This window comes from Aspergillus oryzae, chromosome 5, assembly GCF_000184455.2.
Source record: "Aspergillus oryzae RIB40 DNA, chromosome 5".
Classification (NCBI taxonomy): Eukaryota; Fungi; Ascomycota; class Eurotiomycetes; order Eurotiales; family Aspergillaceae; genus Aspergillus; species Aspergillus oryzae.
The window spans coordinates 4,204,765-4,231,049 of NC_036439.1; the positions used below are offsets into that span (position 1 = coordinate 4,204,765).

General features: G+C 46.5%; 6 protein-coding genes and 1 non-coding gene across 7 annotated transcripts; 4 read left to right on the plus strand and 3 right to left on the minus strand.

Moving 5' to 3' along the window:
• The first annotated feature begins 641 nt into the window (after positions 1-641).
• On the plus strand, positions 642-714 carry AO090113t00002. The gene has a single exon. It is a non-coding gene; the product is annotated as a tRNA-Thr (tRNA).
• An 817-nt stretch (positions 715-1,531) lies between these two features.
• On the plus strand, positions 1,532-3,329 carry AO090113000065 (uncharacterized protein; the record flags this gene model as incomplete). Its single annotated transcript, XM_023237799.1, has 3 exons — positions 1,532-1,576; positions 1,881-3,098; positions 3,300-3,329. 3 exons carry the CDS (start codon positions 1,532-1,534, stop codon positions 3,327-3,329), a joined length of 1,293 nt encoding a protein of 430 aa, XP_023092592.1.
• Positions 3,330-3,376: 47 nt separating this feature from the next.
• On the minus strand, positions 3,377-5,703 carry AO090113000066 (uncharacterized protein; the record flags this gene model as incomplete). Its single annotated transcript, XM_023237800.1, has 5 exons — positions 3,377-4,206; positions 4,228-4,566; positions 4,612-5,065; positions 5,113-5,322; positions 5,386-5,703. 5 exons carry the CDS (start codon positions 5,701-5,703, stop codon positions 3,377-3,379), a joined length of 2,151 nt encoding a protein of 716 aa, XP_023092593.1.
• A 588-nt stretch (positions 5,704-6,291) lies between these two features.
• AO090113000067 (uncharacterized protein) lies at positions 6,292-7,197 on the minus strand (the record flags this gene model as incomplete). Its single annotated transcript, XM_001824209.3, has 1 exon — positions 6,292-7,197. One exon carries the CDS (start codon positions 7,195-7,197, stop codon positions 6,292-6,294), a length of 906 nt encoding a protein of 301 aa, XP_001824261.3.
• Positions 7,198-13,487: 6,290 nt separating this feature from the next.
• AO090113000069 (uncharacterized protein) lies at positions 13,488-13,995 on the plus strand (the record flags this gene model as incomplete). Its single annotated transcript, XM_023237801.1, is given in 2 exon segments — positions 13,488-13,709; positions 13,723-13,995. The coding sequence occupies 2 exon segments, from the start codon at positions 13,488-13,490 to the stop codon at positions 13,993-13,995; spliced, it is 495 nt and encodes a 164-aa protein (XP_023092594.1).
• Positions 13,996-14,785: 790 nt separating this feature from the next.
• AO090113000070 (uncharacterized protein) lies at positions 14,786-15,847 on the minus strand (the record flags this gene model as incomplete). Its single annotated transcript, XM_001824211.1, has 2 exons — positions 14,786-15,778; positions 15,833-15,847. 2 exons carry the CDS (start codon positions 15,845-15,847, stop codon positions 14,786-14,788), a joined length of 1,008 nt encoding a protein of 335 aa, XP_001824263.1.
• Positions 15,848-21,682: 5,835 nt separating this feature from the next.
• AO090113000073 (zinc-dependent alcohol dehydrogenase family protein) lies at positions 21,683-22,982 on the plus strand (the record flags this gene model as incomplete). The annotated part of the gene is made up of 4 exons (XM_023237803.1): positions 21,683-21,844; positions 21,881-22,367; positions 22,434-22,873; positions 22,929-22,982. 4 exons carry the CDS (start codon positions 21,683-21,685, stop codon positions 22,980-22,982), a joined length of 1,143 nt encoding a protein of 380 aa, XP_023092595.1.
• Positions 22,983-26,285: the final 3,303 nt, after the last annotated feature.

Sequence of the window (26,285 nt, forward strand, 5' to 3'; positions counted from 1 at the left end):
TCGATGGCAGTTTGCGGCAATCACAGACTGCAACCGTTATAGTTTCGCCAGGTGGGCTCTTCCCAAGTCTCCCTTCTTCAATCTTCTTGTTCTTCCGTTTTGCGGGTAGAATGAGTATAAGATGGAAAAGGAATCAAAGGGAAAGCGGGGAAATAAAGCGGGGTCTCTGTGAGACTGTATAAAATATGGTACATTCTTTAGTGAAAGTCACTAATATGGTGAGATATACAGGTCGTGCTCATGGTAATGAGATTTAACTTCTTATGAAACCAGAACTAGATAATAAGGCTATTAATCCATGGCAATTGAACGAATGAAACCTAGCTGTACAGTGGTTATCAATCTGCATGGCTGTTGCAGGTAACAAATATATATCCTTACCTATCACCACCTCACAAGTTCACAAGTTCACAACTTCATGGGTATAATGCTTGTATTAGTAATTAGAATTGATTAAATAAGCAACACAAAGCTAGAGTAAGAAAAAAAAAAAAAGAACACAAGAAATACAAGGTGCAGTTAGGTTTGTGTAAACGGGATTTACTTCGAACTCACACATTCTTGCTAGGAGAGATTTCCTGCAAGTATGAGACTTATGCTTTTGTATCTCATGCTTTTTAAATCAAAGCAAACATCAAGTAGCTCCTATGGCTCAGTTGGTAGAGCGCATGACTAGTAATCATGAGGTCCGCGGTTCAAATCCGCGTGGGAGCATTTGAACCGTTTCTTTTCTTTTTGATTTTACGTCTTACCTTTTGTGTTGCAAACAGCATCACTATACTCGTTGATTGACTGCAACATATGTTCTTATTTGATACTATGGAATCATTATCTTGGGACTTAACTCCGTGCTAGCTGGCGTGATACGATTTCTTCCTTAGGCCGGCTCAAAGCGCAGGAGAGAGGAACAAGAGCGCTGGAGGAATGGTCCTATATATTCTCAACATTTGGAGAGGACTTGGAGATTGAGCTGCAAGGATATTTACAAGCTGAAAAATGCTCTCTTCACATTTCCTCCCAGACATTGGCTTTCGGTTCATAGCATTTCGCCTTGTTGTTATACTTGAGTAAGGGTAATAAGGGTATTGTGAAGATAGTGGCCTACCTACTACCTGTGAATTGAAAGGCCGTCTTACTGATACAATCAGCTGCAAGTAGTGACTGACTCTCCCAACGCAGTCATACGAGGTGTGACACTCAATCCGAGAATTATCAGAGCGCTGAGAAGCCCTTCATCAACGTCAAATGGCCCTCTAATAGTGAGACTAGAATTCGGTACTCTGAGTAACCAGGTGGCTTGTACAAATGTGGCTGATGTGCCGTTCACCAGACAATTCACAGCCTTGTCAAAGATCGCCAATCAGAGACTCGGGCTAGCCGCTCTGGGTTGTCAGGCCGGGAAAATCACCAATAAGCCGCTGGTGGCGCCCAAAATACAGACTTGCAGGAGGCTGGGTTCAAGTCCCACTTAAAGGTATGGAAGAAAAGACACGCTCCCCGCATTCCACCCACATCAGCACCAAAGAACGACATGGAGCCTGTTTCATTTGCATTCGGAGCTGTGTCGTTTCTAGAGGTATGCATTCGGTGAGCAATTAACCTTGAAAGCTTTACCAAGATGGATATTAATCGTGATCAGACTTGGGAAGGCTCTCTATAAACGTTGCCAAGCCTATCAGCACGCCGATCGCGAGCTACAAGAGGCTAACCTCTGCATTCAGGGCCACTGGATCAAGATCGAGCATCAGTTGTCTGCGCTCCGAGATGTCTGGCCGGCATTGGGCAATGACCTCCAGGTACACCAGAATTTGGTCCTGCAGGTACTTCAGGGCCGACTGCAAACCGCAGTCTCGAGGCTCGATAGTCTCATTGATCCACAGCGTCTCTCTGGCTTCGACAGAGCGATTGCCCGCGTTGCCGATCCCGCCCGACTCAGATACGCTGTACGGGCCAAAACAGCCCTGGTGGCGATCATTGATGACCTTGAAAGATGGCAAAGGGCTTTTGACCCGTCGTGGTTCTTCTTGGCCCGGATCTCAGTGCCGCTGATTGATGAGGAGCTCACAAGAGAGAGAGCGGATCAAAGTGACGTCGTCTCGACAGTCGTGCATCTACGCCAGGCTCACAAAACCAACCGCACTGACTCCGAGCCCCTTAACTCGATGTTCCTGAGCGGGAATTATGCGATCGACAAGCAGGAACTTATCACATCTTCCGTGTTTATGGGCTATCACGCAGACCAGAAGATTATTGTCGACCATATCCCCCTTAAAGAGTACATGGATGTGACCCAAACTACCAAGGATGTCCGCAGCCTCGTTCGGGTTCTCTCAACCGTAGGCCCAGACCATTTCGGCCTTCTCTCAGCTCTGGGTGTTATCAAAACCACGGAAAAGGAGACGCTCACCGGCTTCAACATTATCTTCGCCGTTCCACCGCACCTCTCTCAAAGTCAGCCAAGAAGCCTGCGCTCCGTTCTCACAGCCGGCAACGAATATAATCTCGATGAAAGGTTCAAACTGGCCATCTCTCTTGCTTGCTCTCTAGTCTATCTCCATTCCTCTTCCATCATCCATAAAAATATCTCTCCCGAGAACATCATCCTCTTCCCTACGCCGGGAAGGTTGGGTGTCCCGTTCCTCGTCGGTTTCGAGCGCTTTCGCCCATCCGAAGGCCGAACATATATGACCGGTGACGCTAAGTGGGAGCGCAACCTCTATCGTCATCCCCGTCGGCAAGGCCTACACCCAGAAGAGGAGTATAGCATGCAGCATGATATCTATAGTCTTGGCGTCTGCCTATTGGAGGTTGGGTTGTGGACTTCATTTGTCCAGTATAAAGGATCTCGGCCCTTACTGGGACCTGGACTACCCATTGGCGAATTCCTGTGTGACCGGGACGGGCGGCGGTCCGCAGTGCAGATCAAACAGACTTTACTTGAAATTGCTGAGAGCCGTTTGCCGGTTTTAATGGGTAAAATTTATGCAAACGTAGTGGTTTCTTGCCTAACCTGTTTGGATCGGGACGGGAGTTTCGGAGATAAGGCAGAGTTGGAGGATGAGGATGGGATTTTGGTGGGCGTTCGATATATTGAAAAGGTATGTCATCCCTAGTGGCATGACTGAGTCGGTGCTAATGCTAGTCAGATTTTGTATGAGATCGAAAAGATCGTAGTGTGAAGGATGTATACTCTAGACCCCGAGTATTCCCTTTCATTACTGTATCATTTGATATACAATGTGGTCACGGTACATGTAATCCAATGTATCACAATGCAATGACAAGATTCATCCAACTAGATTGGCTCCCGGCTATCTCAAATTTACTAAAAGTCTTACTAGTGCTTGTCTCGTCCGGGACAAACGTACAATACAGACTAGCGTATGCTACGTGCCATCCTTTTAGAAGCTCTGGAAAGTCGATTGAAGAGTTTCTGTGTACCTGATTCCGCTTCAATCATCCGTTGCAATGACTCGCGAGTCAGGGTATGGTTGTCTCCCAAGTCTTCTCGTCGACATTCATAGGCTTTGCGGAACATTTCATGGGCCTTTTTCATTTCCCCTTGGCCATAGAAAGATGCACCAAGGCCATAGAAACATGCACCAGGGCCATGGACAGAGTACGATGTTTTCCAATGATCGACTCCGTATTCTCTCACTTTTTGCTCGTAGACCTCCGTGAACAGAACCTCTGCCTCCTTGAATAAGCTCCCGGCAAGAAGACAGTTGCCACTGGCAATCATCGATTCGAATCTAGGGAAGCTGACCTCGAATAACCTCCAGGATTCAGCTATTTCGCGATAGACATTTGCCGCTTCCACGTACATCTTAAGCTCCCTCAGACATGGTGCAAGGCATCGGGCAATATCTAAGAATGCGCCGCCGTATGGGTCTGGTCTTGCCTTTAATTCTTCGTAATGTCTCAGAAGCAACTTTAATGCTTGATCATGCTTTCCAAGCTTTTGCAGACATTCAGTAAGGCGTTCCACAGACTTGACAGCTCCGCCACCATCGGAATCAATTGACTTTTTTCGCGCGTGATAAACCTTCCATAGTGGATCCAGTGCCTTCTTTTCCATCCCTTGCCGCAGCAGACCACTTCCTATTTGATATAAAGACTCAAGAGTGTCTGGATGCAAAGGGCCTAGAGTAGCCTTTCGTTTTTCGTACGCTTCTCGAAGCACTTTTTCTGCGTTGTTGACCACCCCTAACCGGAATAAAGACTTACCTTGCCAATGGAGGGACTCAAGTGTCAGTGGATGATCAACTCCTAATCCTAATTTACGCTTATTATGGACACTGCGAAATATCCTCTCTGCCTTCGAAGCCCAGAGTCTGCGATAAGCGACTTCGCCCCGAGAATGGAGGTAAGCGCATTCCCGTTCGAATATAGTAGTATCTTGTTCTTCTCGGCGGCTTCCATTTTCTTTTCTCATCGACATTGCATTAGATTGCTCGGCCGTGGTGCCCTCAATGCCGTCCTGGCTTGGGGAAGGCTGCGGAATAGGTGTCGATAGTGAAGGAGTCTCGTTCGCTTCCCGTATTCTATCTCCAAGATAGGCTTGGGCTCATCATCAGTCCGGAGATCTGGTTGAAATAAAGTATCGCTTACCAGACTCTAGCTCTGCACCGTTGACATGAGAATTATGAGAAAGGCTTTGGATCCACGAATGCAGTAGCGCATCTTTTGCAGACAAACGTGCAGTAGGCTCTACCACCAGCAATTTCTGTATGAATGTTTTACACTCGGAACTAACACCACGAGCATCCAAAAGCGCTGTTGGGAACTGGCCATCCTGGATGTACTTCCGCAACTGAAGGTGCTGACTGAACGGCAAACATCCAGTGAGTATGTAGTGTAACATGACTCCAAGTGACCAGATGTCCACCATCTGGGTGTACTGAACGTCATCTCTCCCCAAGGTCATGTTGACCTCAGGAGCCCAGAATCCTGGTGTACCTGCTACCGTCTGAAATGCGGAATCGCCCTCTCTCGTGCGCTTGCTGACGCCGAAATCGCCAATTTTTACCAACCAATGCGGGTCTTTCTGCACGACAAATATGTTCTGCTTCATTAGGTCTGCAGGAATTTACAATGTCGTGGGTTACTCACGGCGGGCTTGAGATCGCGATGGACGAACCCGTTGCTATGTATGTGCTCAAGTCCCTCAAGCAATTGAGATGAGATTTGCTGAGCTGCGGCTTCCCCCAGGGGTGGGTCAAGGTGCTGTTCTAGATCACCTAGTTCGATGTATTCCATAGTCACGAAAACGGAGCGAGGATTATCAAACCATCCGAGGGCTTCCACAAATAGGCCCTTGTACTATTGCTTCTTAGTATCTTCGCCCGCATAAGGGCTGTGAGTAGATAACAGAAAATAGCGGACCTTTCGATGCGAGAACTTGAACATTGCCTCCAGCTCCCGTGTGTAGTCAATAGCCTTGGTCGAGTGTGATAGTCTGGGAATCACTTTGACGGCTTGAAATTTAGTTCCCACGTCCTCGTCACATTTGTACAGCCAAACATCTGCAAAGGTGCCCCGACCAAGGCGTCTTTCTCTGATCCATTTCTGCTCCTTCTTTCGTCGATGCAGAGGACCTCCAGGCTTTTTGGAGTTAAAGTCGAATACTTCATTGTAGAAAAAGTCTTCGTAAAACCGAACGCTTAATTTTGAGTCATTTACCAGGTCTAATGCGCCATACATGGCCGGATCTCAGTGTGCGGTTAACTTGGTTATGGGGGAAATGAGGTTGCAAGGAAAACGCAGCTGAGGGGCTCAAGGCTCCTAGCATCCTTGACTGTCATGGCCATTCCCACTTAAGGCAAACTGTTACTAATATTAGTAGCCGGCTGTCAGCATATGCGCTGTGAAAATAGTCAGGTGATAGGCAGCATCGATAGCATAAGCCACAGCCCAGTGGCTTTCTAATCCTGCGTAGATCTGAAGGCGACAGACACGAATAGCTCAATTTTCAATACAATAGCACAGGTAAGCCCTAGGCAATGGCGGGCGGCGGGTAAATCTCACCTGGCGGCTAACGAATATATAAAGCCAAAAATATATCTGTTACACCCAGGCGGGTTCTTGAATTCGATTAAATCTGCTGATTTGCAACTCCTAAATATAGAATAGATATAATTATTTATTATATATATTTAAATCTCTCTATGGTCATCTGTGCTGCTCTATCATAGGGCTGAACATATAACGTTTGCTTTTCTCTATAATACACGATATCCTTCATTTAACGCTATTCTGTAACACTCGAATCCTCCCGGTACACACATATCCTCAATCATCTCGCGCGGACTGTAATAGAGCATTCAACAAGACCTGCATGTCATGTCCCCGATAGGCGACATAGACGGTTCTCCATATACCCCGAAACTGCTTGCGATCAAGCTTGAGCTTTCCGCCCTGCAGAGTCCCGCGGAGGGATTTCGGTAGCGAAACAAAATGCAAAACCCTTTTCTGACTAGTACTTAACCAAAACAAGGTAAGGTCCTCTAGCAAAGGGAACTGATAAAGTTGAGCAAGCAGAGGGATCCAAGTGCCGCCTTTCAGTTGAAGGCGCTGCAGCGTAAGGCATCGCAGAGTGCGGCATGTAAAGCGAAGAAGTGTTAGAAGCTCATCCCATTCAATCTCGGATGCTTCGGTAAGGACGAGCTCTCGCAATTCAGAAAGTACCACTGGTCCGGACGATAGACGGGTCGTAATTACCTGTGCGTCGGGGGTGTAGTCAAAACCTATCTCTAGCGTCTTGAGTCTTGGGGCAAGAGTGATGACACTGGCTACCCATTCTCCGATGTTGCCGGGAACGAAATTGTGGTGGAACTTTAGCTTCTCAACCTGGGCCCAGCTGTTGATGAAGGCCGGGTCTTTGAGGATGTCGAATTGAAGGCAGCGTGGGTCGACATTATTGAAGGCAAATCCGCTACTGCTCGGATGGGCGTACACAGAAAAGGATCTGACAGGGATGCCGGTCTCCGCAACGATGTCCATGATTATGGTTATACCGTCACTGGGACCTAAGCGAGAATGTTCCGACGAATCGTTCCATCCGTAGTCGAGATGGACAGTGAACGACCTGCAGTTGGGGAATGAGAGTAAAATATCACGCAACCAGCGAGCCCCTGGTGATTGTTCCACATCCAGCTGACCTGAATTATGTCTCGTCCATTGAAACCCCAAGCCCATGCGGCTATTTAAAACCCCTCTGATGAGTAGATGGTGTACATGATCCTTTAAACGATTGTCTCCCGCCAGCTTCATAAGTCGCTCTAAACTTATGAAGCCGAGGTCTGTACGTACAGTATGAAGCACGACGCGTCCAAAGTAATGCAATGACTTTTCGTAGAGATGCGCGCAAGTCAGTCGCAGGGCGCATAAATCTTCGATTCCAGTGTCTCCAGCACCCAGAAAAGCGGCAACGTTTTCGACTAGTTCTTCCGGTAACTTGCACAGTAGATTGATCTCATTTTCTCGAGACGCTACCCAAAAATTAGCAAGGTAACTCGTTCTTCAATACTGGATAAGTAAATCACCTCGATAAAGCGAATACTCCATTTTCGCGGTCTGCATCAGTGTGGAATCAGAATGATGTTTGACGAGGAACGTTGTTTCATGATTGGTAAAAAGTAACCAGGAGAGTTCCCTCACTAGACAGCTATTCCAGATTACAGACAGTGAATGAATTACATGCTAAATTCCAGCCTGAAGAATAGTGTCTTTGTTCACTTTTGCTATGTTAGAACGCTTTGTTCCAGCACAGAGTCCTATCAGGATCCTAGCGCTTGGGCATGATTTTCATTATATGGAGGTGGTATGTAAGTACTTTATGCTTTCACCTCACCAAGTCCAGTTGACTACTCCGTATTGTGGCTTGCACTAAAATACAATGACGTAGAGTGTGACGGTTTAAATGGAGTGACGGTGTTATTAAAAGATTCCCGGCATATCTTGGCTGTCATGGAAATACTAGCCAAGTGAAATCTATTGGTTCTAGACAGCTTACTGATGCATGCCCTTATAAACTCACACATATACCAGACCTACTGAAAATCCATCAGTCTGTATTGTGTATTTTCTGGACTTCCATGCAAGTTTAACGTCCGATACAACTACCAAGAGCATGTTAATCGTCATGCATGAAGCATATTGAATATAGTGTCATACTATGCTTGTATAATCTCTCTTTCTTTCGTACCTAATTCTTTGGTAATGAGCATAGGGATTTTGAGGTTTCGCAAACCCAACCACTACTCAAGGTGACCTGTTAAGTATGTTAAGTTCGGTGTAATAGATTGTAGAACTATGAAAGAGATATCGGAGAGCCCAGGGAAAGGGTAATTAACGTTTATATTAATTTAATAAATTATTTAACTATTATTAATTTTTTATTCATAAACATATGAGATGAATGAATGCTCTTTCCGATGGTCAGTAAATCAACAAGGATACAAGAAGCCGAGCAAAATTTCCAAAGGTCATACATGTCTGAGCCCTTATGCTCTGGACGAGTAAGCGAGATCTTGGTCCCTTAGCCTCATTGGGTGACGCCCCATTTGAGTAAAGTAACGCTTCGGAAGGAAATCCACTAATCACTAATCTAGTAACGAGCACCTCAAATAGCAGCCGCATATCCTCATGACATATATCTTGGTCCTATGCCCATGCTGTTCAAGAGCTTGGGGTGGATATGTAAGAAACACCGTCCCGGTAGGTTGATAACTACAATGATATAATGGGTGGGTTCGTAGCCCATATCATTAATGCGGATAGTCTTTTGGCAGATACGTAGCGACAAGAGGTCCTGGATAAAATATTGGATATCTTTCAGCAGTGCGAGTGAGCTATGTGGAAGTTAGACGACAACGTTTACAATGAAGGGTAACCCTCTAGCGCCTGTACAAGAGGGGAATCATCCCCTTATCAGAGATGGCCAGCAAGTGATGGAGTAAATCATACGAGCTATTGCCTAATAATTCGTCTTTATCCAATGGTGGCAAATCTCAATAGCCTGCAATCAATTAGCGCTGTAAGCAGGTGGAGTATCCAAATGGTGGTAGCAGTAATGCGGGTTCCATAGTGGAAGCCCTGATCAGCCTTGCCTCATCGCAAACGTAACACGAAAGGATTAGCAGATATACCTTCACTTTGACAGCTTCTAGTATATGTAGACTAATCGGATCCTAGGAACTCACCCGAAGCCAGTTGGACTTCGCGACTAGGATATGTCAATTGCTCACTGGTAATTGGAGCGGAACCTGAGACATATATGCCAGTATGCCCTGAAGCAAAGTAAGTGATCGCTAATAGTGACTTCCACCCGGCATGGATACAGAAATGGACTGTCAATAAACTTTTGCCGAGTGAACTCCTTCTGTGGATCAGGTTGTGATGCAACCATTCGTGGACGAAAAAGAAGATTTCGGCCTCTGACCAGTGCTCCACATTTATGCAGGAGATACACAGGAATCCCCCACTATCAATTAATGCATCGTGCATGACTGGCTCATACTGCAGGCATAACTTGGTATTATTATTGATCGACAACTTGCCTCGTCGTACTGCATGTTCTAATGTTACCCACATGACTACCGCGGGCGAGTATTCATGTAAATGGTAATGCGACATTCATCCCTGCTAGTGTCGCTGGAGCTCCAATACCTATTACAGTAAAACACCGTTATAAGCAACCCCGATATAGGGAATTTACGCGTTATAAGCAATCTAATTGATTGTCTGAAATCGATTACTATACAAAATTCCTTAAAACCCCGATACAGGAAAATTTTATCATTCTGTCTAATTCTCTATATGAAACTGTTTATAAGGAAATAAAGTGGATTCTTTTAATTAATTATATATTTTGAAAAATATATAGAAACCACGTGCTCTATTCTTTTTTAGTGTTTTTAGATTAAAAATCTTATCTATACAACACATCAACAGCTAAAATATATATATTTCACTACCACACGATTATCTACTATTAGAATACTCTTTGCTACGTAGAAAGATTGATAAGTAAATGATATAAATCATATATACTACCTAAAATCCTGATTTCTACTACTCTATATAGATATTTCAATATAAGCAATCCCCCGATATAAGCAATTTAGGCAGCCAGCTCAATTGATTGCTTAAAACGGCGTTTTACTGTAGATCTATTCGCTGTACGCTATGTAGCGGCCCTACCGAGCTAGGGTCGTCGCTGTGACATCTAGCGGCGCTATTCGGTTGAAGGCGAAGTGGAGAAGCTGCAAAATATTTGTGAGAAGGGTTGCATCGTTCATGGATAGCGGGCGCCGGGATGCCCAAGAGTGGACAGTCCTCCGAAATAACATTGTTACTATTGGTCCACGCTGTATGTGAGACAGGCTAGTATGTCGTAGATCTAGCTTGGCCTTCGGCTTCGGCCGAGTACTAATGCGATCAAATAGCTTTTATTTACCTCTGCAAGCTCAGATCCTATGCGAGAATTACTACCACCCGCCCCTCGCGCAAATCAAATACTGTGACACTAAATTAGGGTCGGTGCAGCGGCTGAGCCTTCTCAGTTCCGTTCTTATGACATTAGCACAGCGTGTGGCGTCGGTAACTCAGATCGGCGATGCTAGGCTTTTAGCGTACGATGCGACGGAGCTTTTATTCATCTCATATGTGAAGAACTAGTGCGCAGTAAGGACCCTTAGCGTGTGCTGGAAACCTATAATAGCCACATTTTATAGTACTTCTCCAACATGGAATCCTTGTTTAGAATATGGCTAAAATTTGGGATACGAGATTATCCGGTGCGCTACACTAAAGATTTAGCATTGTGGAGATGTGAGCCATATGACACGGTCCAACTTCCATAGGCCCAGCTCTGGAGACAAGTTAAGTAGACTGAGTATCTCCTGAGTTCACGACACTAGGTGTAACCTCTCTTTACTTACCATGAATGTAGAGGCTATTTTGATATATGTCTCGACCCATTTTACTTTTATTTAGTTTGACCCAGACTATACAATTTTCTGTGGCAAATAACCCTCCATACGCAATCGTCATATTTTACAACGCTCAGTGACTACAGAAGCGCTGCATGACCAACGTCTTTAGCATAAAAATGAGCTCTTGTCAGAATCTGGGCGACCACAGCGAGCAGGGATTGTCCCCATCCCGAGAGATGAACAAAAGGATTATACCGTTTTCGACGAGGCAATGCCTGAGGCGAACATTCTCAATTGACATGCCATACAGTCTTCAGCGCCTAAAAGAGAAGTGGGAAGCCTCGATAGAGACAGGACACTGGCCATCTGCTCGAGCCCAGGGAAACGCACATGGTGGTCGGTACTGTTTTCTTCTCCAACTGCCGACAGAATTACTGCTAAAAATCGCATCCTATCTATCGGCGGTCCCTCGGGCATGTCTTGCCTTGACGTGTAGGCGACTATATTTAGTAGACGATGTTGCTCTGAACTCAGAACTCCTGCATTTCAGTCCGGACTTTGCGCCGCTCTTCAAGCACTACCAGAACGAATACAACTTCGCGACTGATCGGTGGCAACTCATCAGGCTTCTAGAGGACAGGCGGTGGCTTGCTTGTTCTAGATGCTTGAAGCTGCATATGGTGGCCTCCTTTCCCCAGCGGGAACGGAAAAAGCGACCCGAAGACCGAACCTGCAGGCTCGGAGATCTCGCTGGTGTAGTGGAGCTATGTCCGTGCATCAAGTTAAGCTTTCGCGGAAAGATGGACCTCGTTGACCTCCTTCGAACGCGACAACAGACTCTGACGGCCCTGGCGACACAAGTCGGTGCCAGTTCCCTGGAACGTTTCTGCTGGCACTCTTGCGTCATGAACTACGGATCTTCGGAGATGAAGATAAGAGTTTTCCCTGAACTAGACAAAACCGACATGCTGAAGGTCAAAGTGGAATACCGTTTAACGATAGAGGCAGGGCAGCTCGGCAAAGAAGAATCCATGATACCGCTTTTGGGATGTGCACACCGGGCGGTCGATCTGTGGCTTGCCAGCGTATGTAACACATATGTCGCACTTGGCAGGATGGCGTCGCATATATCAGCCTGCAGTATATGCAATACTAGCTTGATATGCCCCCGGAAAGGACCCTTACTTGTAGATGAAGGGTCAGGACACGATGTATATGACTTTTACATCGAGAAATGTCTCGGGCCTGGGAACGGGTCTGTTCCAGACCACCAGTGGGCTGTTCAGAGGATCCATCCTGCAGGGGATCGGAGAACTGTCGGTGATTGTGACGAGCGCTACCTTTGGAGTCCCCGCAAGTATCATATCCGCTCCTAGTCTATGTGATAGATCTTTCTGTCAGTATCGATGTGCATATTAGGCGACATGCGCATGGCAAGTTCCTTACGGTCTTCCACATGGCCGAGGCCATCCCTTAATGCTTGATGCATCTGGCTGCAAGATGCGATATGCTAGCCACTACAATATCATTTGTTTATTCCTATGATCGCCGTATCCCGATGCCGTCGAAGTAATAGCAGGTGTACTACTAGATGCAATGATAGTCTTTGATTCCCTATTATCAGAATCGTGACGCCGTCCAACAGTTAGTCAAACTGGCACATACTCTTCAAGGCGTACCGGTATTTTGACATATATTCATGTTTCTTTAAACTATCCACGGTACGGTACTCTGCGGTGAATAAACTTAATGTCTAATTGTTGTTATGAGGAAAGGTTCAATTTAGTGGGAAAGTTTCCTGTACGACGTCCGTATAGAATTGGATCTATCGAATATTCAACCAGTAATGAACGTCTATCTAAACCCTCCAGTTAGAGCCAGGATAATGTCTAATAACAATATCTGCATCACAAGATATATTTCCATCTCTGCTTTGGCCCCATCGAGGACTATGTGGCAGTTGGAGGAGAACTGAATTTGGTAACTAAACTCTTTGTCATGAAATTAGGAACTTAAGAGCTATAATCCTATCATATTTTACCGGGTTCTGCTCGTCCATGAATTCCAGCATAGCACCCCTCAAGCACTGGCGATGAGCCTTAAATAATAAGATAGTTGAATGTCGCTCGGGCAGGACATGTTCACCGGAGGTTTGTGGCATCAAGTGAAGAGGGCTGGGGAAGGATAACATGATACACACCAGCTCGGTTATAGTTGTTTGTTAATCGTAGGAAGATATAGCTCACGTTGATCAATATCTCATTAGGCGTCTCCCGCATTAATGGAATGAATGTTCCAAGGTGCTGGCGATCTTCATATGCCAGCCCACCATGGTATCTTGGAGTGTTCTTGCCGCGCGCTAACAGTGCCTCAGAGCAAGCAGGGATATGCTAATGCGAAATCTCAATTGCCGTCGAAATGGGATGTGAGGGGTAGGCGACTTGACGGCTCCACATAGCATTATAAGTATATCGCATTTGTGGTTGTAGATTACCACCAGTTTGTATATTCTTACAAGCATATACAACCTCCGCGAAACCCCTCAGCATTATGGGAAAGGCTACCAGTGCCCTCACGGCCTTCATCCGAAATATACCGGATGGTAAATATCCAGATATACCAGTGGCGAGCATACATTGCATAGGGATACCAATTTCCGATTGGACAATCAAGGGGTATGGCCATGGAATGGAACTCTTCCTCTCCTTTCCTAGTGAAGCCCCGTTTGATGTGTTTATCTTCCCCTTCTCTGAGCCTAGACCAGCTAATTTTGTGCTATTTCTAGCTCACTACGGGTGATCCTCAATACTACAACCTGCAAGTTCAAATCAACAACCAGACTACCATTTCTACATTGAAGCGAGTGAAAGGGGAGACCGTCACACACACCCTAGTCCCTGCCGATGGGTCATGGACCCCCGAGCAAATCCGGCAGGCGCTTCTGGCCAATACATTGATTTCAATGACGGGAATCCTAGGCCAAATGTACACGGCTTTCCCAGAAGAGGGCGGATATCGAAGGGATACATGGAACTTACTTTTGGAGTGTTTCCAGTAGATTGGAAAGCGGAGAGACTGAGAGAGAAGAGAGAGACTAGGATTGAAGAAATAGAAGTGAGGAACCCTGTATTTACCTGACAGAGAATGGTTAATACACTTTGTGTGTGCACGGAAGTTTCAATATTATGAAACCTGTCACCTTCCAGCTCGTGGGGCGATGGCATCTGAACAACTAAAATGGCATATGAGCTTCCTTCCAAGTTACCATCGCATTTTTACTGCAGCTGTAAAGTTTCATTTCAGAGGCAGAGAAACGGCTCTTTCACGCCGCCCCCGGCCCAGATGGGAATTTTCCCGAATGGTCTTGACCTAGTACGAAAGGTAGTAATCAGCTATACGTTTATCTAATTGACACCATCGGTATGTATAAGTATCAATCAGAGCTACCAAGCATTAAAGTTGGAGACAAGTTGAAGAGTGTAAGTGCGTTTCTTGAACCAGAGCAGGTATTCTTTGTTTAGGAAATATCGTTCACACTCCCATTGGGCTGCAGTGAGAAGTTTAATTCACATAAGTTCTATCGTGCAGGCTCCGAGGGTTGTCCAACCCAGCAGTGAAGTCATCAATCCATGCACGTATACGCCGGACAAGAAACTCATTATCGCAATTTTGCACTGCAAGGTCGAAATCTCTTTGAGGTTGGGTCTTGTGGAAAACCTCCACCCATTCCGGTTCCAGGCTTTTCATTGGATCAAGAAACACATCACGAAGGAGAGTGACCTCATAGTCCGATAGGTGTTCCCAGTAGAGATCGCAGGGTTCTCCATTCGCTTCAAGTTTATATCGTCCTAGATCAGGCTCGGTCGCCCTTGCAAGAATGCAGGGTAATTGCAGGCATTCCATAAAGGGAGTGCTGAAACACATTCCCAGTCTAAAATAGCTGCTAGCTCTCCGTTATCATGGACAAGAATATTTCGGCTAGACAGGTCGTCATGGACCAGGATTGAGGGCTCCGGGTTGTCTCCATCTAGTGGAAAGATAGATGGGAGCAAGGTCTTCAGTTTTCCGATGATTTCCAATGTTCTTGTTGCATCATCGGCATCAGCTTCATCGTCGCTGTCAAGATCGCCAGGTGGTAAATTGTCTAGCGTCGACTGACAGTCTTTCTCGATGAGAGAAAGACGTGATGTAATCCAGTCGCTACTAGACGTAAATGGTCCTCGATGAACATCCTGAAAAATATGCGACCCCCCAAAAAAGTGCATAGAAACAATTCTACCCACATCTGATAATGCTGCAGGCATATGTTCCTTTTCAGATCGAGATGATTTCTTAGAATATGCTGGGTTTCCAGCAGGCCAGGTCGCTTCAGGCAGTCCGGAATCCTTGAGAATAGATATTGGAGTGTAGAGATTTCCAATTCCCTGAAGTTGGTTTCGAAAAAGGCAACTAGAGTAGGCCGCAACTTCTCCAACCAAACTTATTTTTGCAGAAAATGATAGAGAGCGCCACAGCTCTTTCAAGGGTCTTCCAGGCATTTTGGTCATAATGATCAATTCAAATCCGATAGGATTTTCTCGGGAAGATTGATAAGTGATAATTCGGGGAACAGGGATATTTGCGGTACGGGATATCCAGTTCACTGTTGACACTTCACTCATAGTTTTATAGTACGGATCAACAGGCAACGAGACTCGCATAACAAAGACCTCATTATCTATTTTCCCGTCATAGATTTTGTTCAAAGCACCCTGGGCGAGGAAGGTCACCTGGACCGTGCTCGATGGTAGTAGCGACTGTATTGTCTGCTCGATGACCTGAGGATCGGGCTCCGCCGTCCACTAGGGTTCAAGATTGAAGAGTCTTTGAACCCAGGCAAGGCCCGGCTGCTGTACCTCGAGGGATTTCATATCCACCGTGCATTTCGGTGTTAAGATTCTATGGTTTGAACTTCAATTTGAGGGGGGAAACAGAATATCCGTAAAGGTCTAAAGAAACGCGCTAAAGGACATGTGAGCTGGGTCGATTTAGGCTCTCTAACTTAACCTCTAGCCCGTTTCCCAATCTTCACCTATATAAGCTTAGTCCGACTGACTAAGCAAGAACATTACCTTCGGGTCCAGAAGTAGATTGAAGAAATAGTTAATATTTTGCCTCAGATATTCCCCTTCATCGAAATTAGTAGATGTTTCTAGATCGTGATCAGACTAGCCCTAAATGTGGAGGAGAGGTGTAGTCAATCCCGGGGAGTTAAGCTGACGCACGCTACGGCAAGCCAGTCCGCAATCTCCGCATTTATTTATTTTCCTCGAGCTTCTCAGCGAGATACTGCTTGTTCTTTACTACTCAGCTAACTACTCTAATTAATAAGTACTAGTCCTAAATCCGGATTAATTCATTAGTTTGCAGTTAATATATTGTCCAAAAAATACCATGATAGAACCGAAAGTGATCTTTTGTTTGACAAGTGGGGCGGTAATTCGTACATCCGCACGTGCGCGAGGCAGAGCTGAAAATTTACTATGATCAATAAATTGGCCGTGCAAATGGTTTAGTTCGAGGATACTTCAAAGGAAACTATAGGAGTTTATACAGGGACGAAGCAGGATCTGTCTCGGGAGTCGCTGACAGCAATGCCATTTGCTAAGAGAAATTGCTGGACTAGTAAAGATGACTCAAACGGCCCACAACGGCCAAGAAAGACTTCCACCAACACTGTTGACGGGTCAAGAGCCTGATCGCGTGTTACTTGCGCATTGTACGTTATCCCCTGTTCCAGTCTTTCCGCTCCGCTGGCTTCGCTCCGTTACAATGTACAGAACAATGTAGAGAGAATGAGAGAGGACGAAAAAAAGCTCGTGGAGTTGATTAGATGAGGCCGTTCTGTCGCGCATGATTATCGACGTGGCAAGAAGCTGCACGAAGATTTAGTCGAGACATACGGTGGGATTATCAAGGACACGGAGAGGGAAATGAAGGAAGGAAAGAAGGTGGTGCTGGACTGCCTAGCAAAGACAATGGTCGAAATGCGCGACAAAGAAGACTTGGATGACCCGGATATGGCAATCCTTGCCTCCACTTTCATGATCGGCGGCGCCGAGACAGTATCTTACTGCCATAGATTCCTGTCTCATTTCCATCGTTGACATTTCTTCAGACCGCCGCCATTATGCAGTGGTTCTCTGCTCTGATCCCTGTCTATCCTGAAATCCAGAACCAGCCCAGGAAGAACTCGATCTTGTTGTTGGACGTGACCATCTCCCTGGTATCGAAGATGAACAAAATCTGCCTTACTGCCATGCTATCATTAAAGAGGTCGAGAGAGTTCACAATTCATTCTGGTTGGGTACGCCTCATGTGGCTAGTGAGGACTGCGTCTACCGTGAAAAGTATATTCCCAAGGAAACTGTTGTTGTTCTCAATACCTGGACCATGCACTATGATCCAACACGTCACTCTAACCCTGAGACTTTCGACGTATGTTTTATTTGAGCCTAGCCTCGAGGAACCTCCTTTGCTAACATTTGAACAAAGCCGGACCGGTACATTAACGATCCCTTGACATCTGCCGAGAGTGCCAATGTCGCCAACCCTATGGAGCGAGACCACTGGATGTTCGGTGCCGGGTAAGTCCCTTATCTACTGTTAACTTTTGAGACTAAAAAGCTCATCACTTTCAGTCGCCGTATTTGCCCTGGAATGCTTGTTGCGGGGCGAGAGATTTGGCTCAGTATCTCGCGTATGCTCTGGGCATTTGACATGTACGAGATTCCAGATGAGCCCATTGACCTGAAGTAATACGATGGCCTCTCTGGACATTCTCCAATGCCCTTCCGTATTGGATTGAAGCCTCGACATGAAAACGTTGCAAAGGTTCTGCAGGGAATTGAGATCTGAGGCATGTGCTATATCACGAAGAAAAGGCTCACTTAGAAGCTAGGCTGATAGCAAAAAGGAACGACAGACTATAAAAATATGGTATAGTTGACTTGCGGCATACAGATATTAATATGAACAGACGCCTCCCAGACATGTCTTCCTGTTATGAAACCTCAATCAGTAACCTCGAACCATATATTCTAAGCCCATATGTAGAAGATCGCCGTCTTATACGACAACAATCCAGTACGTATTTAGCTGGGCTCCAGCCCTTTAATGAAATTAAAGCGTGGGTATTGCTGTCCCTCACAAATCGCGATCATACTTGGCTTCCGCGATTCTCAGCAAGTGACAAAAATGGGCATCAATAATTTATTCAAAAATAAATGTTGATGAGTCTGGTCACTCGTAAATCCCTCAGCTCGGGGATTTCCAATACCGTGTCAAAAACTCGCCCAATGTGGTAAGCTTGAGATCCGGAAGTAGCTTGTTCCATTCATCAGAAACATCCCATGCTCCTTGTAGGCCCCCCTTCATTATTTCTGCGATCACTTGCTCCGAGAATACTGCCCAATCCATGTCAAAGTTCAGGTGTGGAAACTCTGGAAGCATAGGGGTCCAGGATGTTGCCAACTTTCCCGCCTCGAGATTCTCTTTGGAAACCCGCTCGATGACAAAAGGTCCTAAGAGGAGTTAATATTGCTCTCCCAAGTGTTGACATGGCGTCCTACCTCTGATGGACTCTGCGATGCGTATGATTTCGGAGCTTGTTGTTGATGACCCAGTAATACCACCGACCTCTGGCCACTCATCTTCAAAACCAAGCGCCTCATCCACAACCCTTGCCAAGTCCTGAATAGTGGTCAATGTGAGCCGGTAGTCACTGTCAGCTGGAACAATCGCCCGCCGGTTTGCAACATCCCACATGTTTGTGTAAATGGCATGATGGGTGGTCGAAGGTATGGGAGAGCTGAGGTAGTTCATGAAAAGGCCTGGCTGGAATAGGCAGTATTCAATAACCTGGCCATCATCGTTAGTTGCCAGCGTCTACAGCTCGAAATGACGCCTTGCCTTTTTCTCCCGATTCACGTTCTGGAGGTACGCGTGGACAATATCTTTGTCGGCGTACTGGAAAATACCCGCATTGCAGCGCCTAGATAAATCAGCACATGCCGGCCGATCTTCCGATGTAACTCACGCGGCCCATTCGTTGGGTGCAAAGCGTCTAACCCCAGCTTCGATGCAGCAGTCAATTAAGCTCATCTGCAAGGATGTGTCCCAAATGAAGCACAGGACGGTGTGGATACGCTTCAAGTTCTTCTTCAGATCTTCTTTGTTGTTGTAATCGACCTGTACGAACTGGACACCTTTCATGGAGTGCTTGGTAGGATCCTAAGTTTATTACCACGGAGTTGTCCTTGTTGGAAGATGGTAAGCGGATATCGACGAACCGAACGTGTGAACACAACGATCTCATGTTTGCCGGATTCACCCAGAATAGAGACGATTTCCTTTGACACATCTTATGGCCATTGTTGTTAGAACATGAACGATCTGTATCCAGATGGGGATGGCATACTTCCTGTGCCCCCTGCCACTGCAACACGGACCATTTCTTCACCAAACCTGAATCCAGCAAGTCGTATGAAGACGCAATTGAGTGAAGTCTACGGGCGAAAAAGAACTGTTTATAAGTCAAGAGAGGCTGTCTAAGAGATACCTCACTAATCTCGGAAGCGGATAGGCTTCGTTCCGGACGCATCCCAGTTTCCGTGCAAAACGGGGTCGGCTTCGGAAGCGACTCCTTGCCGTATGACTGTTGGTGGAGAGGGCTCCGCGAGGGGCGGCGGGGGAGCGTGTTGGTTCTTCACACCTAACAGGATCACCCTAACCTGGCTACTGTCGGCCAACTCGGCAAATTCTCCTCTGGTTGGGAAATACTGTATTGGACATCAGATCAGATATGGCGGCCTGCTATAATGATGCAACGTCAGTTGTCCTATACAAACAATGATAAGATGAGAGAATCTGTGTGTGGAGCACCCTGCGACTATATCGAAAAATCAGAGACCCAGAGGGGGTCGACAGCCGAGCCCCTAAATGTCTAGTGAGACCTCACATCATATAGTAGCCGAGTAATATATTAATGAAGCCAATGCCTATGCCACGTCTTGAGGCATATTAGCGCATTTCTGAGATTTGGATGATCAATCCCTCACTGCGCTGTATTCTCCCAACCAATAGTTCAGACTTCCCACAAATTCCCTAGGTCTCAGTTATAATAATAGTCGAGTATTTCATGAATTTCCTAGGCAATAACTCTGAACTTTATTTACTCAGGCCTGAAACATTAACACGGAACCGGTTCTTGTATTTTGTATATCTACTAAGAGCGATCAAACGTCCAGAGGAAACGAAAAAGGGAGATATGCAGGAAAGCTACAAATTCGTTTCTTAACCTCCATGCTTTCATCCATACATCTTCAACCCAAGAGAGTTCCAAGGCGATCAAGCCGTAAGAGTTTAGGCTAACTGATTTTGATGGGCCTGTTGCTATAATTCACCCATTGCCGGTTGAGATGCCTCACGGCTTGATCATCCCTGTAACCTGGTTTGCGCCCTCAATTGGCTTCAAATAAGCCACACGTCTTTCAATGAAAGCCTCAGCGTCGATATTTCCGGTGCTCAAGTTCGCTGAATCCCCATCCAGTGACCCAGCTTTGATAGACATCATCTCCGGCATCGAATCCGGTTGACCATAGAGGGATGATCCGCAATCGCCGCAGAAGAAGGTATTGTAAGTAGATCCAGAGTCCGCAGTATACTTTCCAGACTTAGGCGTCCCTTCTTGAAGTCAGGAGTGGAATAATGGTGCTATCACCAAGGGGGGGACCTACCACTCAGGATCTTGAAGGATGATCTTGGAATAATGAAGTTGGTGGTGAATGCCGAACCACTGAACTGCCGCTCCGTTAGAACTTGATCGAAAGAATAGATTGAGAGGATGTAAAAGGGATATTCCTACTTTCTGGCAATGCAGACAATGACACACTGCCTTCACAGCAGGTTCAGCTGATAGACCAAACATTTAGCATTCCCTAATATAGACTCTGGGAAATATTCCTACCATCAGCCTCATATTTGATAAGTCCACACATGCAGCTCCCGGTGAGGACCATTTTGAAGTTGAGTGATATTTAACTGGAAGTATGAACTCAAGACGGATTATAGATTTGAATCCATAGCAAGATTATCGTGCACCTTCATATAGGTCTTGTTTTTTATCCCTCGCATTAGAAAGCGATCACAAATGCTCCGCATGGAGGCAATGGTTGTGGCGACTCCTTCGGCGAATGCTCATCGGAGAAGGTTTCAAGAGTGGTTCAGATGGCAATCACGGGGAATTTACAGTCGGTCTGGGCTGAATACTTGCATGGCGCCGTCTTTAATCAGTGTGACGAAGATGATTTCGGTTCAATCGTCGGCGTTTGATCCGTCGGTGGAGTCCAAGTAGATCAACTGGCAGGTCAGAACGATCCACCCCGGATTGGTCAGAATTACGAATGCGCCGTTCAGGACTCCTCGAATTATTCTTCGATGAACCTTCCCAACTGTGATTCTGGACTCCTCCATCGTATATCCCGACCAGTCTCAAGGTTTGCCTGACCAATATTTCGGTGTTTGTTTGCCTGATGACAAATGCCGATTGAAGGTTGTATGACGTCATGCCTTAGAGATTTTGAAGTCGATCAGCCTCTCTATATTCGCTTCACAGTATAAAAAAGGCCGAGATTCCTATGTCGAATTATCTGTAACAGCTACTGCAACACTTATCACCAGACTTCACAAGACCGAAACTAAATCCAATGTCTACCGCCATGATGAAGCAATGGGTCGTTGACCACCCGGAGAAAGACATGGGGGGGATGGACTTGAGAGAAGCGCCTCTTCCGACGGTTGGTACCAATGAAGTCATGGTCAAGTTTGAGGCCGTCGCCCTCAACTACCGCGACTGTGCTATTGCTAAGGTAAGACGCGATGGATAGAGCACCATTTAAACCAAGACACTGTTGATCAAGCTGGCTGAACTGCAGGGTACATTCCCCTTTGCTCACAAATACCCCATCGTTCCCGTGTCTGATGGTGCTGGCGTGGTCGTCGAGGTTGGTGAAAAGGTCCGAGAATTCAAGAAGGGGGACTCGGTCATTACCATTTTCAACCAGGGGCATCAGTATGGTGACATCGATCCATACGCTGCCTCGACTGGTGTCGGAGGTACGATAGACGGGTGTTTCCGCAAGTTCGGCGTGTTCAACGAAACGGGGCTGGTGAAAGCCCCAAAGAATCTGACTCCGTTGGAAAGCAGCACCTTGCCTGGTGCAGCCCTCACAAGCTGGAACGCCCTATATGGGCTGAAACCAGTCAAGGCAGGCCAATGGGTTCTCGTTCAAGGAACCGGGGGTGTTAGCATTTTTGGTTTACAGGTATGCCTCCACTGCAATGCCAGTCGCATATATGAGGACAGCGTGCCGGTCAACGGGCATAAAGCGTGTACTATTGAACACGGATAACTCCCTGGTGCGCAAGGGTGGAGTTAACAATTTTCTCCTTAGTTAGCCAAAGCTGCGGGTGCTAGTGTTATCGCCACTACTTCATCGGATGCAAAGGCCGAGGAGCTGAAGAAGCTCGGCGCCGATCATGTCATCAATTACCGGGCTGTCCCGAACTGGGGTGAGGTAGCGCGAAGCCTTACTCCCGACCACGCCGGAGTTGACCATATTTTGGATATCGGCGGCACGGAGACATTAGAGCAGAGCCTACATTGTATTAAGATGGAAGGCATTATCAACTTGATTGGATTTTTGGGCGCAAGTGAAAAGCCTCAGCCTGGACTGCTGGATGCTTTGAACCACATCTGCACGATTCGGGGTATCTACGTCGGGAGCCGTTCTATGCTTCAAGACATGGTTCGGGCTTTTGAGAGCAATAACATCCACCCAGTGATTGATCCTCAGGTCTTCCAGTTCGAACAGGGCAAAGAAGCCTTCGAATACTTGGTATGGTGTCAACGATGTGAGCACACAGACTTATGCTTATTATATTCCCGTACAGGCCGCCCAGAGACACTTCGGCAAAGTCGTCGTTCAATTCAATCACAGTGATTAAATCATATCTTTAAATCGTCTTGAACTACAGTCGTCACCATGCATATCCACTGAGCGCAGTGATGGAGCAGGAGAGGACTAACGATCGACTTAGGACCTATGCGGCTGTCTATCCAGAATCAGGTCTTCAGTGTCTTTTGTGAAATAAATGATAGATGTGGCTTTATCAAATGGAAAGGTATTTTCGAATTCATTTCATGAAGGTACAATAGAGCTGAACATAGCTGGACTTGCTCAGCATCATCTGAGCGGCCTTAAATGTTGCCTGTGGCTGGGAGCACGGGCATATAGATTCGCCCTGAATAGTTGTTAACGGTCAGGCGAGAAATTTCTTTGGCCCGAAAAGATCACCTGGTGAAATGTAGTACTTCGGCGAGTCTCGACTCCCACGATGTGCAGGTTACCAACGAGAGCACGGGAATACATCCAGTCGCTCATATATACAGAGGAAGGGGAGCTGTGTGTAAACGGAGCCCACTTTGCCGCCCAATACACAATATTTATGCTCCTCAATGGCATCATATTCACGAAGCAATTCTGAGATTTACGTGGTGGAAGCCCCTCAAGGTTGAACCCAACTACTGTTTTAGCATAAGTCTCTATGTATCGTAGACGTCCGGAATTCCGACAACTCATTGGATGAAGGGCTGAGCGTCGCTGTCCGCAATGCAACATGTCACTGATGGAAGCAGTTCTGACAAGCCGACCAACAAAGTATCAGACCACTCTTTTCCCGTCTTACCAGACATACAACCCTCCTTTACCGATTCCTTGCAAACTTGGATAAGCAGCGAGACCTTGCTTGCCAGGCCCACAAGATCGGAAACTGGTGGAGTTCCGCGGATGACCTGGCTTCGAGCGTACTTTCGGCCTTTGGTACAGCGTCCTTCCCTACTCTGAGGCGTGTCATAGATCGGTGAAGTTCGGAGGTTTCCTTAACTTTCGGCTTTTGATCATATCCTCTGCTAGGAATGGTCGGTCTGGCAGAGAACCCACCAAGACCCGCATCCCCACCCAACCGGCGTCTAAATAATTCGGCCTTGTGTAGTTTATTCGCCTCATATAGATCGCGCTGTGTGCATCCTGCTATGTGGGAGTCGCTATCAGCCCGCCTGAAGCGTGAAAACAATACAATCTTCCATTTTTATATGCGTGCGCGATCTCGAGGGGTAGGAGCACATGGCTTGATAGAGGAATACAGAGGTACGCCTCGCCTAACCCTCATATCCACAGAGCTTCCTGTGATTATCAAGGCACTCTGATCTAAAAAGTTTCCATTGCTCATATCTGACTCTCCTCATCTCATATCATACTGGCCACTTTCGCTGTTACATCGGCCCAAGGTAAATCAAATGTATAATTGTAATACTAGGAAGGTCCAATGAACCTGAGATTTACTCCACCATTCTCGGCAATCCAGTCCTCCGACTGTTGCAGCCGGACAATAAAGCATCACCGTAAATGCCGTATTTTACCAGCGGATTTGTATAAGGTCATAGAACATTCCGTATGTAGTACTACCCATGATGTCAGATCGAGCGGTAATTTGAGACGCATAACAATAGTAATATATATAGATATATAGATATATATATATATATATATATATATATCTGTCGCGTGGTGCGTATTTTTGGTCGTCCAATTGTATAGCAACCTGCTATATGCATCGTTTAAGCTATTCTGCTTCTTATGCTACGAAATGCATTCTATTATATTTAACATATATACACAATTCCTCGTTGATGTACCGTGACTTTAGTGCCCAATCTCGATCATAGTCTGCAACAGCCGGCAATTTTACAGCATGTCGGAGTAGGCAATCATGGTTAAGGCTGTAGATGAGTCCCTGTTGGCTAAAATATCGCACATCTCCACATGCTGCTTATCCAGTAGGGGAGATGCTGAGGCCGGGTTGCATTCACAGTGTGCTTTCCTTCATGGGTCGCTGTATAGATATGGTGTATGGCAGTAGCTGGAGCTTGGCGTTCAGTGAGTGCTTCAGCTGATCCAGCAAGGTGTGCAACAGGTTTCCGAATCGACAGAAACATTGCCTGATCTCTCTAGCACCCCTTTTCCGTGATCAGCTGCGGTTGATACCATGGAGGACACCATGGAACATCCGCAGTATAGCCCTGCAAGACGCGCACCTTATGTGGGGCCTGCTAGGTTGCGAATGGGCTTCGACCGGAAAGCCAGCCTTGGGATTGAGTACTAGCGCCAGGGGTGTTGGTGGTGAAATCCCAGTCGCGCCATGGATCAAGCCGGAAGCCGAGATATTCTTCTGTCTTGGTTGCCTTGACCGTCATCTGTGGTAGGCCCAGAGGAGTATATTCCAGTTCTTGCGGGTCAACAAAAAGCATCGACGCACGGAAGGGAAGGTACGTCGCGCGGTGGCTAACATACTTCTGTCGTTCGAGCGGGAGGTGTGGGTGTACCTCACATGGGCCCCAAGACAAAGACCTCGAGTCGCTTCAAGGAAATGGGTCCCATGTCGTACAACCTGAGCCCTTGGTCATCGCTACGGGAATGGATCTATTTGTTCTTAGACCGGTGTCCTAAGAATGCCCAGCTGAAGGCAGGCACCTCTACGCGGTGCTGGGGACTAGTACCCGTACATGTCTTGATGGTCAGGGAAGCTAAGGTCTGCCCAATACATACATACAATTCCAATACAATTTGTCATCCTTGTCGTCGTGGAAGATACATATATACCCGCACAAGTCAGCTGTAGTCGTACTGTAATGTGACAAAGGCGTTCATCCGAATTGTGGAAAACGTACAGTAACACACTGAACCAGTTCGTTGTTTATCTGCCTTTACTTTCCTGTGATGGGCTGTCCTCACATGGATCAATCGCTGACCGACGCAGACCTTGCAGTCCCCATCACCGAGAAAGATAACATGGCACGATATAGTTATGTACCAAATCCGCCGGCGGAGAAGCAGAGTACCCTAGCGAGCCAAGCGCTTACCGACAAGCCCGGCCACGACTGAGATTACACTAGACGGTGAGGGGCACCTCTCCCTTAGAGTATCGCATTACTAAGAAGACATAGGTCGGTCCTTGGAAGAATACTACGAGTGCAAGATATGCAATGGCAAGGTAGTAGATCTGGCAATACCCTGTGGCCACACCTACTGCTACGAATGCTTTAACAAGTTCTTTCACTACTACGTTCTCAAAAAAGCGGGAGAAAGCCAAGCAGTGGCGTCACACTTTCTGGCAAGCCGCCAATGCGAGCCATTTTGTTTTTATTGCAAGAAGGCGTTCTCTGGCCAGTACAGTACACGGACCCCGAGG